At 46.9% G+C, this 12974-nt stretch overlaps 1 protein-coding gene across 1 annotated transcript in view; it reads left to right on the top strand.

Annotated features, from left to right (window-relative positions):
• The window catches only part of agrn (agrin), a 582383-nt gene that overhangs the window by 431596 nt on the left and 137813 nt on the right, over positions 1-12974 (top strand). Inside the window, exon 7 of the mRNA XM_078238727.1 lies at positions 2978-3184. Coding sequence (XP_078094853.1) covers positions 2978-3184 — 207 coding nt within the window. The remainder of the gene's footprint in view (positions 1-2977; positions 3185-12974) is intronic.

Below are 12974 nucleotides of genomic sequence, written 5' to 3' on the forward strand. Positions count from 1 at the left end.
GGTAGCCTCAACTGCTTCATTGCGCAGGGAATTTCATAGATTCACAACCCTTTGGGTGAAGAAGTTCCTCCTCAACTCAGTCCTAAATCTGCTTATCCTTATTTTGAGGCTATTTCTGCTTTCACCCGCCAGTGGAAACAACCTCTTATCTATCCCTTTCATAATTTTATATGTTTCTATTAGACCCCCCCTCATTCTTCTGAATTCCAATGAGTATGGAATCATAGAATCCCTACAGTGCCGAAGGAGGCCATTCGGCCCAACGAGTCTATACTGATCACCATCCCATCCAGGCCCTATTCCCATAACCCCACATATTTACCCTGCTAATCCCCATAACCCCAGGGTCAATTTACCATGATGTGGACCCAATTTAGCATGGCCAGTCAACCTAACTCACACATCTTTGGATCTGGGAGTATAGTCCCAGTCTACTCAGTCTCTCCTCATATGCCAACCCTGTCAACTCCAGAATCAACCTGGTGAATCTCCTCTGCACCCCCTCCAGTGCCAGTATATCCCTTCTCAAGTAAGGAGACCAAAACTGAGTAAGGTTCCATGCTTAGGTCCCTGGCTCGCGCACACACACTGCACATGAGCGTTCAGCTTAGCTGAGCGGAAGAGTTCTTGTTTCTGAGCTAGAAAGCAATGGGTTCAGAGCCAACCGCCACCACTTGAGTACATTATCCCAACTGACACTTCAGTACAGTACTGAGGGAGTGCTGCACTGTCGGGAGTGCAGGTGAGGTGATGGCCTAGTGGGATTATCGCTGGACTATTAATCCAGAAACTTAGCTAATGTTCTGGGGACCCGGGTTCGAATCCCACCATGGCAGAGGGTGGAATTTGAATTCAATTAAAAATATCTGGAATTAAGAATCTACTGATGACCATTAAACCATTGTTGATTGTCAGGAAACACTCATCTGGTTGATTAGGGAAGGAAATCTGCTGCCCTTACCTGGTCTGGCCTACATGTGACTCCAGAGTCACAGCAATGTGGTTGACTCTCAACCCCCCTCCAGGGCCAACCAGGGATGGGCAATAAACGTTGACCATCCTGCAACGCCCGTGTCCCACGAATGAATGAAAAAAAGTCCTGACTTTTATATGAACATCTGCCCTTTTCGGGAAGAGTAAAAGATCCCAGGACACAAGTGGAAGGAGAGCAGTGAGGCTCTCTCTTTATCCTGCCCTAAATTTCTGCTTCAACCAACATCACCAAACACAGATGATCTTGTCCTTAATTTTATTGTGATTAGTGGGATCTTGCTGTGCGTAGGTTGGCTGCTGCTTTTCCGCATGCAGCAATGGTGACTGCATTTCCAAATATTAATTTTCCGTAGAGCATCCTGAGGTAAACAAACAGCACTGTTGGCATCTGGCAGGTAGTGACCAACCATTGATCATTCACCCACACCAACAGAGTGACCACTGGCCTTATCTTTTCGTCTCCCAGTGAAGTGCAGCTTTGGGGAGGGAGGAATGAATCCTACGCCCGTCCACTTTGTAGATCCCTGAAATTCTTTTGTTCCTCAGTGCAAGAGGCGGAGGTTTACAGCAGTGCATCCGTTCACGAGGCTGGGATCTCTTCATTGAGTCATAGAACATCATAACATAAGACCGTAAGATATAGGAGCAGAATTAGGCCATTTGGCCCATCGGGCCTGCTCCACCATTCAATCATGGCTGATAAGTTTCTCTATCCCATTCTCCTGCCTTTTCCCTGTAACCTTTGATCCCCTTACCAATCAAGAGCCTATCTATCTCTGTCTTAAATACACTCAATGACCCGGCCTCCACAGCCTTCTGTGGCAATGAATTCCATAGATTCACCACTCTCTGGCTAAAGAAATTCCTCTTCATCTTGGTTCTAAAGGGCCATCCCTTTGCTCTGAGGCTGTGTCCATAACATGTATGGAAGCCACTCTCTGTAATTATCCACTTTGTCCCATTCTCTTACCCTTTCCCAATACCCCATTTCTTTTTATGTACCCATTCCTTTCATGATGAATGCTGTTTTCATCACTATTTCTGGTAAGGAATTACATGTCCTGTCAAACCTCAGGTGTAATTTTAAGCCCTGGCTTCTCCCTTCATCCAGTGATTGTCTTATTGACAGACCAATCTTCCACATTTATTTTATACATTTTCAGAAATTTGTGCAAAAATATTGTATGTTTCTATGCCCTATATCCTATGTAACCCCTTGTAAATCCCCTCTTAACCTTTGCTCTAATAGAAAGAGCCCAGATTCCTCCGGTCTTTCTCCATGACCAACACCTCTCATTTCCGATTATGCCTTCTGCATAATTTGGAATCCTTCTGTCAAGGACCAGATCCGAAACCCGAAGGGTATTTTACGAAGTTAGCCTGGACCTTAACTTTTACATTTGATTTTGGCATGAGAGAGGGGAAAAGAGAGGCACTTCTTCTCGTAAAAAGCACTGAGCTTGAGTTCTCTGAGTAAGCCCAGTCATATGGCTTTACCAGTCACTCAACCTAATCAAGCCCTACTCTGCAACATCCCAGGGGAAAACACAAAATAACAACCCTGCATTAGTTCAGATTAAAACAAACATTGTAGCAATTAATATCAATTATGCTGCTGCAGTAACAACTCACTGATGCTGTATACAGACAGAAAGGCTCCAATAATAACAAACTAACTGCTACAACAGATCCTGCACAAAAAAAATGACAAGTACATTTCTTAAGGGCACAGTATTGTCACATTTCCTAAACCAATGTCCCCTCAAGACAGCACCCAGTATCCTTCAGGATGGCATGTATAGATTTAGCGTTGTTTCTTTCAGGTAGATGAATAGTTATCAGAGGGTGTTGCCAAGTTGTACCAGCCACTATTGTCCAAATGGCCCAGAGACCATAAGAAGCAGAGGCAGGCCATTCGGCCCATCGAGGTCTCTGCCTGACTCAAGAGCGTAGAGTTAAAATTGCCTCACTGTTTCCCTTGCAGACAAATGTGAAGAAGAGTGTAAGTTTAACGCAGTCTGCCTCAACCGAAGGGGCATTGCCCGCTGCTCCTGCGACCGCATCATTTGCGACGGAGCGTACAAACCTGTGTGCGGTCTGGACAACAAAAGCTACAACAACGACTGTGAGCGCAAGCAAGCTGAATGTCAGCAGAAAGCCTTCATTCCGGTCAAATATCAGGGTCCATGTGGTAAGTACCGGCGGCGACGGCGACTCAGTGTGCCGAGCAATCAAAAGTATTTTGCCTGGATGTAAAGCTATCTGTTGCCGCCACCTCTGTAAAGATATCATACTGTGTAGCCTCATTGTGAGTCTAATCGGATACCTGTCTTGTCTATTCTAAATGTTTCCCTCACGACTCGACTGAAGTGAAGTCGGATTAATGTTGCAATATTGTTTCTGTTCCAACAATGTCCCATTTTCTCCTCTGGATCATTTGCCATCATGTCATGTCAGAACATCGTTCTACGTGCCCATCACATCCGGTAGTGCCAGACCACAGTTCCATCACCGTGCTCCCCCTGCCGCATTTTCAAGTGTTTTTGTTTCAAATGTGTTTTCTCGTATGCAGAGTGTCTCACCGATGATCACCTCTTTTTGTCTTGTCTCGGGAACTGTCCAATCAGAGTCGGGAGCGGCGCGCCACTGTCCCTGCGAGTTCGACCTCTGACCTCCTCTGTGAGGGCTCTTCGGATCTTGGGTGTGACCCTGCCTGGACCAGGGTCAGGAGAAGTTGTCAAGTGAGGGGAAAGGTCAGGTCTGTCCTGACCCGGAAGGATTTGCTCTTAAGAATGCAACTTTCTTCAACATTTTTAAAAAAAAACCTTAAGGCAAAAATGGTTTCAAATGCTGCCAACCATTTCCCTCCCATTTGTTTTATTCGTAGCACAGGCAGGTTTTTAAAACAAACAAAACAGGACTCGGTATCTTTAATGAATTGCAATGTTTCTGAGATTAGTTTTTTTTTGAGGTGGGGGTGGAATCTTTCAAACGATACGTCCCCACGCTCCAGATATGTTTTGTCTTGCTCCTGCGAGAAGCTAGAAATCTATTGTAAGGTATCTTGTGTTCAGGACTGCATTGCATGCCCCTGTACTGATCCTGTCAGATTGGCATGCAGCATGATGTGGGAGTCAGTGCAGGTGTTGAGTGGGGTGCGGAGGATGACAATGAGAAGATGTGCCTGCTATACTTGGATTTGTTTTCTTGATGGGTGTGAAGTGAAAATACGCTGGGGGGTGACAGGGTGGCACAGTGGTTAGCACTGCTGCCTCACAGCGCCAGGGACACGGGTACGATTCCGGCCTCGGGTGACTGTCTTCGTGGAGTCTGCATGTTCTTGCCGTGTCTGCTTGGGTTTCCTCCCTCAGACCAAGGGTGTGCAGATTAGGTGGATTGGCCATGCTAGATTGCCCATTAGTGTCCAACGGTTAGGGGGATTGGCCATGCTAAATTGCCCGTTAGTGTCCCAAGATGTGTGGGTTAGGTGGATTGGCCATGCTAAATTGCCCCTTAGTGTCGCAAAATGTGTTGGTTAGGTGGATTGGCCATGTTAAATTGTCCCTCAGTGTCCAAGCATGTGCAGGTTGGGTGGATTGGCCATGCTGAATTGCCCCTTAATGTCCCAAGATGTGTAGGTGAGGGGGATTAGCTTTAGTAAATGTGTGGGGTTGCAGGGATAGGGCGGAGGAGAGGGCCTGGGTAAGATACTCTGTCAGAGAGTCAGTGCAGGCTCGATGGGCCGAATGGCCTCTTCTGCGCTGTAAGGATTCTATGATTCGAAGCTCAGGAGAATTGTGTGCGATTTTCTGCACAGGCGTGTTAGTCAGATGGTCTGACCAACATCTGGGTTCTGGTTTTCGACTGATACAAAGCCAAATGTTAACTAACTTTATTGGCCTCAAAATCCAGCTTGGCCACTTGGAATGGCAGTGCCAGCAGGTGCCTGGGGAATATAATCGCCACCACATCTCCCCGCAGTCATTGTTGCTGGGTTAAAAATCCCCACAACTCCCAACCTAACAGCGCAGTGAGAATACCTCCACTACACAACAACACCTTCTCAGAGAGAATTACAGATGTACGATAAATGCTGGCCAACCAGCAAGGCGCACATCAGAAGAATAATTTAAAAGCTGACGAGGGCTGATGTAGCACAATTATAATTTTTAAATGATTGCATACATTCAGACACTCAAAAGTTGATCTGTAAAAGAGCTTCTGAAAGCACGTATCATAGAATCCCTACAGTGCCGAAGGAGGCCATTCGGCCCATCAAGCCTGTACCAACAACAATCCCATCCAGGCCCTATCTCCATAGCCCCATGTATTTACCCTGATAGGCCCCCTGACACTAAGGGGCAATCGAGCATGGCCAATCAACCTAACCCGCACACCTTTGGATTGTGGGGGGAAACCGGAGCACCCGGAGGAAACCCACGCAGACACGGGGAGAATGTGCAAACCCCAGACAGACAGTCACCCGAGGCTGGAATCGAACCCGGGACCCTGGCGCTGTGAGGCAGCAGTGCTAACCACTGTGCCACCTTGTTGTCATTTGCATGCGATGGGGACAGGGGCTGGGTTCACAAATCTAGCTAATTATTCAACGTTTCAGTGACTTTTTTCCATTTGGACACTGCTACTTGTGCTGTCGGTGTTTTTGCATGAAGTTTGTGCCACAGCACTTGGACAGATGGCGGCGAACTCCCAGCTGTGGGGAATTGGGGACTCAATTGGCATCAAACTGAGCGGGCCAATATTCAAGCTTCCCCGAAGACAGGGCCTTGCCCTAATTGAAGAGCTTGAGTTCCAATCTGGGCTTTGGCTGAGCTTGAGGAGTCTGTGTGTGTGTGTGTTGACCCAGGCGACTAGTTGGGAGCATGCAAGAGGGCAGGGGAATGGATTAAGGCCAATTCCATCTCTGTGGCAGATTGCTCCTGCCAGCTCATCATAAAACACCCACCGATGCCAAACATGACAAATGTTCTTTGGTGCAAACATGAGGGGGATTTTGATAGGAAATAATAGGTTCATGGTTTTAGATGTATTTTAGTGCATTTAAACCTTAATGTTTTTTGGCTCCTTCCCTTATTGACTTTTTTGGGGGGAGTTCAGGCATCGCTTATTGCGAAATTGAGCAATATAAGGTGGAAAGTATCAGTTTGGACTGCCTGCCTGGACTGAGTTAACAAGTCCCAGCAAGAAAGAGCCAACTGCACTGCCAAATCCATGTCTAATTTGAATGGCAAGGGAAGAGGAACTAGCAGCCAGAGTTCCTGCTCCCTCGTGTGTGATCCAAAGACACCACACCATGGTTTATGCATGTGTGGATATTGGCCTCGGATGCTTTTTCTATCCAAGTAGTCAAGACAGCAATAAATTCGACAGCGGGAAATAACAATGTGGTGAGATCACGGAGCCTACCCCTGGAACTGCGCCTTCCCCCCCTTCCCCTAGCAATCATTATCTCCAGAGGAGCAAATTAGGGGGAACGGAATCTTAAGAAAGGATGCATTTTGGACTCTGAGGCGATCAGGCGAGTGGGAAGGCAAGATTTAAATCTTGGGTTTTAAGACACCACAGCTTAAGAAAAATAAATATATACAGCGTGAAATGAGTAAATTTTTTTTTTAACACACTAGTCTTTTGGAAATTTGGTTTATTTTCAAAGCTAATATTCATTTGAGATAGATCACTAAGTTGGATGAACAGATTTTCAAACAGTCGGGGTCTCACTATCCAGCCTCCTCTATCAATAGAGTTTGGAATAATTATTCCCTGTTTAAATGAGTCATCAGTATTTACCACTGGATTTCTCCCACTCACTGTAACTTTGGTGCCAAGTCGGAGATTATGGCACGGCGGCACAGTGGTTAGCCTCACAACTTCAGGGACCCAGGTTCGATTCCGGCCTTAGGTCACTGTCTGTGTGGAGTTTGCACATTCTCCCCGTGTCTGCGTGGTTTCCCCCGGATGCTCTGGTTTCCTCCCACAGTCCAAAGGTATGCAGGTTAGGTGATTGGCCGCGCTAAATTGTCCCTTAGTGTCCAAAGATGTGCAGGTTATGTGGATTGACCATGGTAAATTGCCGCTTAGTGTCCAAAGATGTGCAGGTTAGGTGGATTAGCGATGATAAATTGCCCCACAGTGCCCAAAGCTGTGTAGGTTAGATGGATTGGCCACGGGCATAGGACAGAGGGGAGGGCCTGGGTGGAATGCGCTTTCCGAGAATCGATGCAGACTTGATTGGCCGAATGGCCTCTTTCTGCACTGTAGGGATTCTATGATTCTACAACATTTCCTGGGAATTTACCTCAGTATTCTGGTCAGTGATTGGGAAACCCCTCGCGGGAAAGTTACCCCTGAATGTTTGATGGCATCGGAAGCTCTGGTTAGGCCAGTATTTTTGCCCATCCCCAATTGCCCTCAAGACCATGGCGATAAACCGCCTTGTTGAACCAACGCAGTCCATTTGATAGCTGGTTGGGCATTGTTCTGCTGGTCTGCGGGAGATTGCCGAGAGCTGCAGTAACATTGATAGGTACAGGCCAGAATTTTACTGGCCCGCCCGCCACAGAAATCGGAGAGGGCGAGGGTCGGATAATGGGAAGGCCCATTGAGCTCGGGCGCGATTTTACGGTTTTGGGGCGAGCGAGGCTGTAAATTCCCACCCATCGGCTCAGTCTGCTTACCGAACCAGTGTTAGATCAACTCCCTTTCATTTGCAAGTACACACAACCCCCCCCCCCCAACGAGCTCCAGGTGAAATAAAATCAGTATTCTTTGTAAACAGCACACACTCCCTCTTCACGCAGATGTCTTTTGACCAAGAACTCATACAACTCATAAAAGCAAATTACTGCGGATGCTGGAATCTGAAACCAAAGGAGAAAATGCTGGAAAATCTCAGCAGGTCTGGCAGCATCTGTAAGGAGAGAAAAGAGCTGACGTTTCGAGTCCAGATGACCCTTTGTCAAAGCTAAAAGGCATAGAAAGTGGGAGATATTTATACTGCAGGGGGAGGGAATGAAAGATGAGTCTCTCTATGGACTGCCATTACCCTGGTTTTTGCGCCTATGACTCATCTTTTATTCCCACACCCTGCAGTATAAATATCTCCCACTTTCTATGCCTTTTAGTTTTGACATCTGGACTCGAAACGTCAGCTCTTTTCTCTCCTTACAGATGCTGCCAGACCTGCTGAGATTTTCCAGCATTTTCTCCTTTGGTCTCATACAAGTCATATTGCATTTATAGAACACCCTCGACATAGTGAAAATGTCCCCAAGGCGATTCACAAACGTTGTTGTCTCTCAAAGACTGACACTGAGCCGGGTAAAGAGCTATGACAGGAGACCAAAAGCTTGATTGGTTTTAAGGAACAATGTAAAGGCAGGGAGATGTGGGGAGGGAGTCTCAGAGCTTTGGGCCCAGGCAGCCGTAGGTATGGCCACCAATGGTAGGGTGAAGCAAATTGGGGGTGCTGAAGAGGACGGAACTTGAGGAGCACGGAGAAATTGGATTGTTTGAGGCTGGGGGAGGATTACAGCAATGGGAAGGGGCCATTATGCAAATTGTAACTATCAAGGCGTTGTCAGAGCAGGGGCCATTGTAGGTCAGTTGGGACCAGGGTGATGGTTGAACAGCTGGGCGCGAGTTTGTACACAGGCCTTTTGGATGAATTTAATTTTCCAGATGATGGCCAGACGAGCATTGAAACAGTCGGTCTTTTGGTAACAAAAGCATGAGTGAGGGTTTAAGCAGCAGATCATGTCAAACAAACAGTAAATTGTCAAAACAGAGATTAGCATCAAATGGTCATGTTCCATTTTGAGACATTTAGAGACTGAGCCAAATATCTGAAGAAGGATGTCCTTGCTGTAGAGGGAATGCAGCGAAGGTGAAACAAGCTGATTCTTGGGGTGGCAGGACTGTCATGTGAGGAGAGACTAAGTCGGTTAGGATTATATTCACTGGGGTTCAGAAGAGTGAGAGGGGATCTCATAGAAATTTATTAAATTCTAACAGGCTTAGACAGGGTAGATTCAGAAAGAATGTTCCCAATGGTGGGGGAGTCTAGAACTAGGGGTCATAGTTTAAGGACAAGGGGTAAACCTTTTAGGACTGAGGTGAGGAGAAATTTCTTCACCCAGAGGGTGGTGAGTGTGTGGAATTCACTGCCACAGGAAGTAGTTGAGGCCAAAACATGGTGTAATTTCAAGAAGGAATTAGATATAACTCTTGGGGCTAAAGGGATATGGGGGGAATCAGGATATTAATTTTGATGAGCAGCCATGATCAAAATGAATGGTGGAGCAGGCTCGAAGGGCCAAATGGCCTACTCCTGCTAGAGTGTGTGTGTGTGTGCGTGCGCGCGCACGCATGTGTGTGTATGTGCGTGTGCATGCACACGTGTGTGTGCGGCGCATGCGTGTTCCTGTCTCTGCCACCTTCACTTGTGCATGAACCTCCCGTGTTATCATGAATCATAGCTTCTGAAACTGCGTGTAATAGCTAGCCTGTTGCCTGGCATGCTGGTTGCAAGCTGTCTTGTGTATGTGTGCATGTTATGCAAGTTTGCATAAAGGGTGTTAAGAAAAAGAGTGGATCTCCTGGGCAGACTGACAGTAAATCGGATTAGAAATGTTTATTAGGCAGACTGCTAGCTCCATCCTGAAGTGCCTCGACAAGCTTCTTTTCATATTGTAATGTCTGTGCATCGATTGTTCTAAGATGAAGCAATTACTGACCTGCAGTGGGTGAGGGCTGCTTAATGTTTAACTGGAGCAAACTTTACTCCTTTGTTTGCATTTACATTGTGTTAGATTTCATCAGTCTGTGCTCTTCACATCATTTCACTGCTATACTGCCTTTGCACCGGTGAACAGGCTGAGCATTATGAACCTGTTTTTCCTGAGATCCTTATTAATTCTATCTGAGATCTTAAAAGCTCAAGGCACAAGAAATGGTTGAACCCATTATGGGCATCATTCTTCTCAATTTCAGAAATCAAGCGATCGGTGCTTAAAGACTCCCACTGTGTTCCCCACACCCCTCCTTTGGTTAAATTGCACTCCATGGTCAGTAATAAGCTTACCAATTGACATTCCGGTTGCCGCATAAGAATCAGATTTTTGTCATGTCATGTATCATCAAAATTAGCGTGAAGAAGAACCTTGGGGATCGTGAGTTAGGACGTGTAGGCACGCATGCTTTTGTGTGAGCTTCCTTTATCTAACTAAGGCATTAATCTTTTCAAAGTCTTCTTCATTCGCTCATTAACTTACCAGAAGTCATTAGTGATATCACAGCACTGTGATTTGCCCATTAGTGGCGGAATGTCCTGTCAATTCCCTCTCCTTGCGTGTATTTTGTCCTGTAACGCCCCCACCCCCAACACCCTCCATTTCCTATTCCGCATCCACTTGGTTAAAAAAAAAGCGTCGCAGTGCCGGAGAAGCAGTCTTCAAATTTTCCCACCCGTCGCTAGAAATTTCCAGGGCTAATCTCTATCCGAGCTACGAGGCAGGAAAGCTGTGGGTATTTTGAAACCTGCACCCAGGGTTAATGAGCAGAAATCCTTGTGAGCTAACTGCTTATTAGGCACAGTTAGAGGAATGGGTTTTCACACTGATTTTCTTTTAAGGATCTATTAGCTTGAAACTTGCATTTTCTAAAACTTTGAGAAACGTGATTTCACTGAGAGAAGTGGCCATTTTATTGTTCAGTTCTGGGAGCCGTAGTTTAGGAGGGATGTGAAGATGTTGGTTTATTTATTAGTGTCACAACTAAGCTTACATTAACACTGCAGTGAAGTTACTGTGAAAATCCCCTGGTCACCACACTCCGGCGCCTGTTCGGGTACGCTGAGGGAGAATTTAGCATGGCCAATGCACTCTAACCAGCATGTCTTTCGGACTGTGGGAGGAAACCGGAGCACCCGGAGGAAACCCACGCAGACACGGGGAGAACGCACAGACTGCGCACAGTCACTCAAGCCGGGAATTGAACCCGGGTCCCTGGCGCTGTGGGCAGCAGTGCTAACCACTGTGCCACCGTGCCGTCCGTAGGCAACACATAGAAAAGATTTCCAAGATTTTTTACCTGAGGTCTTTATTAATTCTGCCTGAGATTCATAATCCTCAGAGCACAAGAAATGGTTTTACCCATTGCAGACATCATTCTTCCCCATGGTCTTGGATGCAGGGCTGAAGAACTTCATTTATAACACCGATTTGAGAAGTTCTCTTCAAGAAAGAAAAGATTGAGGGGAAATCAGTTAGAAATGTTCATAATCATGAGGGACTTACACAGAAGAGAAACTGAGAGATAAACTGTTCCCATAGGCGGAAAGGTCAAAAATCAAAGGTCACCGATGGAAGGTGAATGGCAAAAGACCCTGAGGCAACATGAGGAAAAACCCTTGTACGGCACAGTGAATGGTTAGGATCTATACCATCCCTAAAGTGCAGAAGGAGGCCACTCAGTCCATCGAGCCTGCACTGTACCTCCGGCAGGGCACCCCACCCAGGCCCCCTCCACCCCAACCCCGTAACCCCACGCATTTACCCTGCTACTCTTCCTCCCGTCCACATCTTGGGACACTAAGGAGCAATTAGCATGGCCAATCCACTTAACCTGCACATCTTTGGAGTGTGGGAGGAAACTGGAGCACACAGAGGAAACCCACGCAGGCGCGAGGAGAACGTGCAAACTCCACGCAGACACTCACCCAAGGCTGGATTGGAACCTGGGTCTCTGGCACTGTGAGGCAGCAGTGCTAACTACCCATCCAGGAGGACACAACCTGTGAGTGTGGTGGAGGCAGGTTCAGTGGAGGTTTTCAAAAGGGAATTGGATAATTAGCTGTGGAGAAAAGACTCATGAGAAATCAGGGAAAAGACAGGTGGATGGGGCTAACGGAGTTGCTCTTCGAGGTCAGTAAGAGAACGAGCATGGAGACTTTCGGTGCCGTAACCATCCTATGGTTCAAGGGGCTGCAGCCACTTCTATTTGTGTGGGTGCTACCAGCTGTAAATCAAATTAATAACAAGGCCCAGAATGTGATTGGTTTGTATTTTGGAGGCGATAGGCTCTTGGTCATATCCCTCAGCCAATCTGACCTGTGTTAACCTTGGAAAGCCCGCAGGCCTCGGATGTCCCTGTCAATGCTCCCCGTGCTGCATCATCCAATTAGGGACTACGTCTACAGGGAAAAGGAAATCTGTGTCACTGGAAACTTCTCCAGTGAAGCATGTCTCGCTCTTCAAATTGTCCCAGAGCACAGATATTGCTTCTTTCATGCTTAATATCAGAAAACCATTCTTATCGTTATGTTTAATCTTTGAGAAGCATTAACAACTCACAAACATGAGTGGTGCCACCATTTTCGTGGGATGTGGGTGTTACTGGCTAGGCCAGTATTTATTGCCCATCCCTAACTTCCCCTGAGAAGGTGGTGTTGATCTGCTGCAGGCCATGTGGTGCCCGTACAACCCACAGTGCTGTTAAGAAGAGGGGGTTCCAGGGTTTTGATCCAGTGAAGGAACAGTGATATATTTCCAAGTCAGGATGGCAAATGACTTGGAGAGGAACTTCCAACTGCTGCCCTTGTCCTTTGAGGTGGTAGGGGTCGCAGGTTTGGAAGGTGCTGTCGAAGGAGCCTTTGGTGAGTTGCTGCAGTGATCTTGTAGATAGTGCACACTGCTGTCAGTGCATCGGAGGTGGCGGGATTGAATGTTGAAGGTGATGAATGGGGGACCAGTCAAGCGGGGCTGCTTTGTCCTGGATGGTGTCAAACGTCTTGAGCGTTGTTGGAGCTGCACTTATCTAAGCAAGTGGAGAGTATTCCATCACACTCCTGACTTGGGCCTTATAAATGGCGGACATGCTTTGGGGATTCAGGAGGCGAGTTATTCATCACAGAACTCCTAGCCTCTGACCTGCTCTTGTAGTCACAGTATTTGTATGGCTAGTCC

The sequence above is a fragment of the Mustelus asterias genome, chromosome 22 (assembly GCF_964213995.1).
Source record: "Mustelus asterias chromosome 22, sMusAst1.hap1.1, whole genome shotgun sequence".
In the NCBI taxonomy this organism is placed as follows: Eukaryota; Metazoa; Chordata; class Chondrichthyes; order Carcharhiniformes; family Triakidae; genus Mustelus; species Mustelus asterias.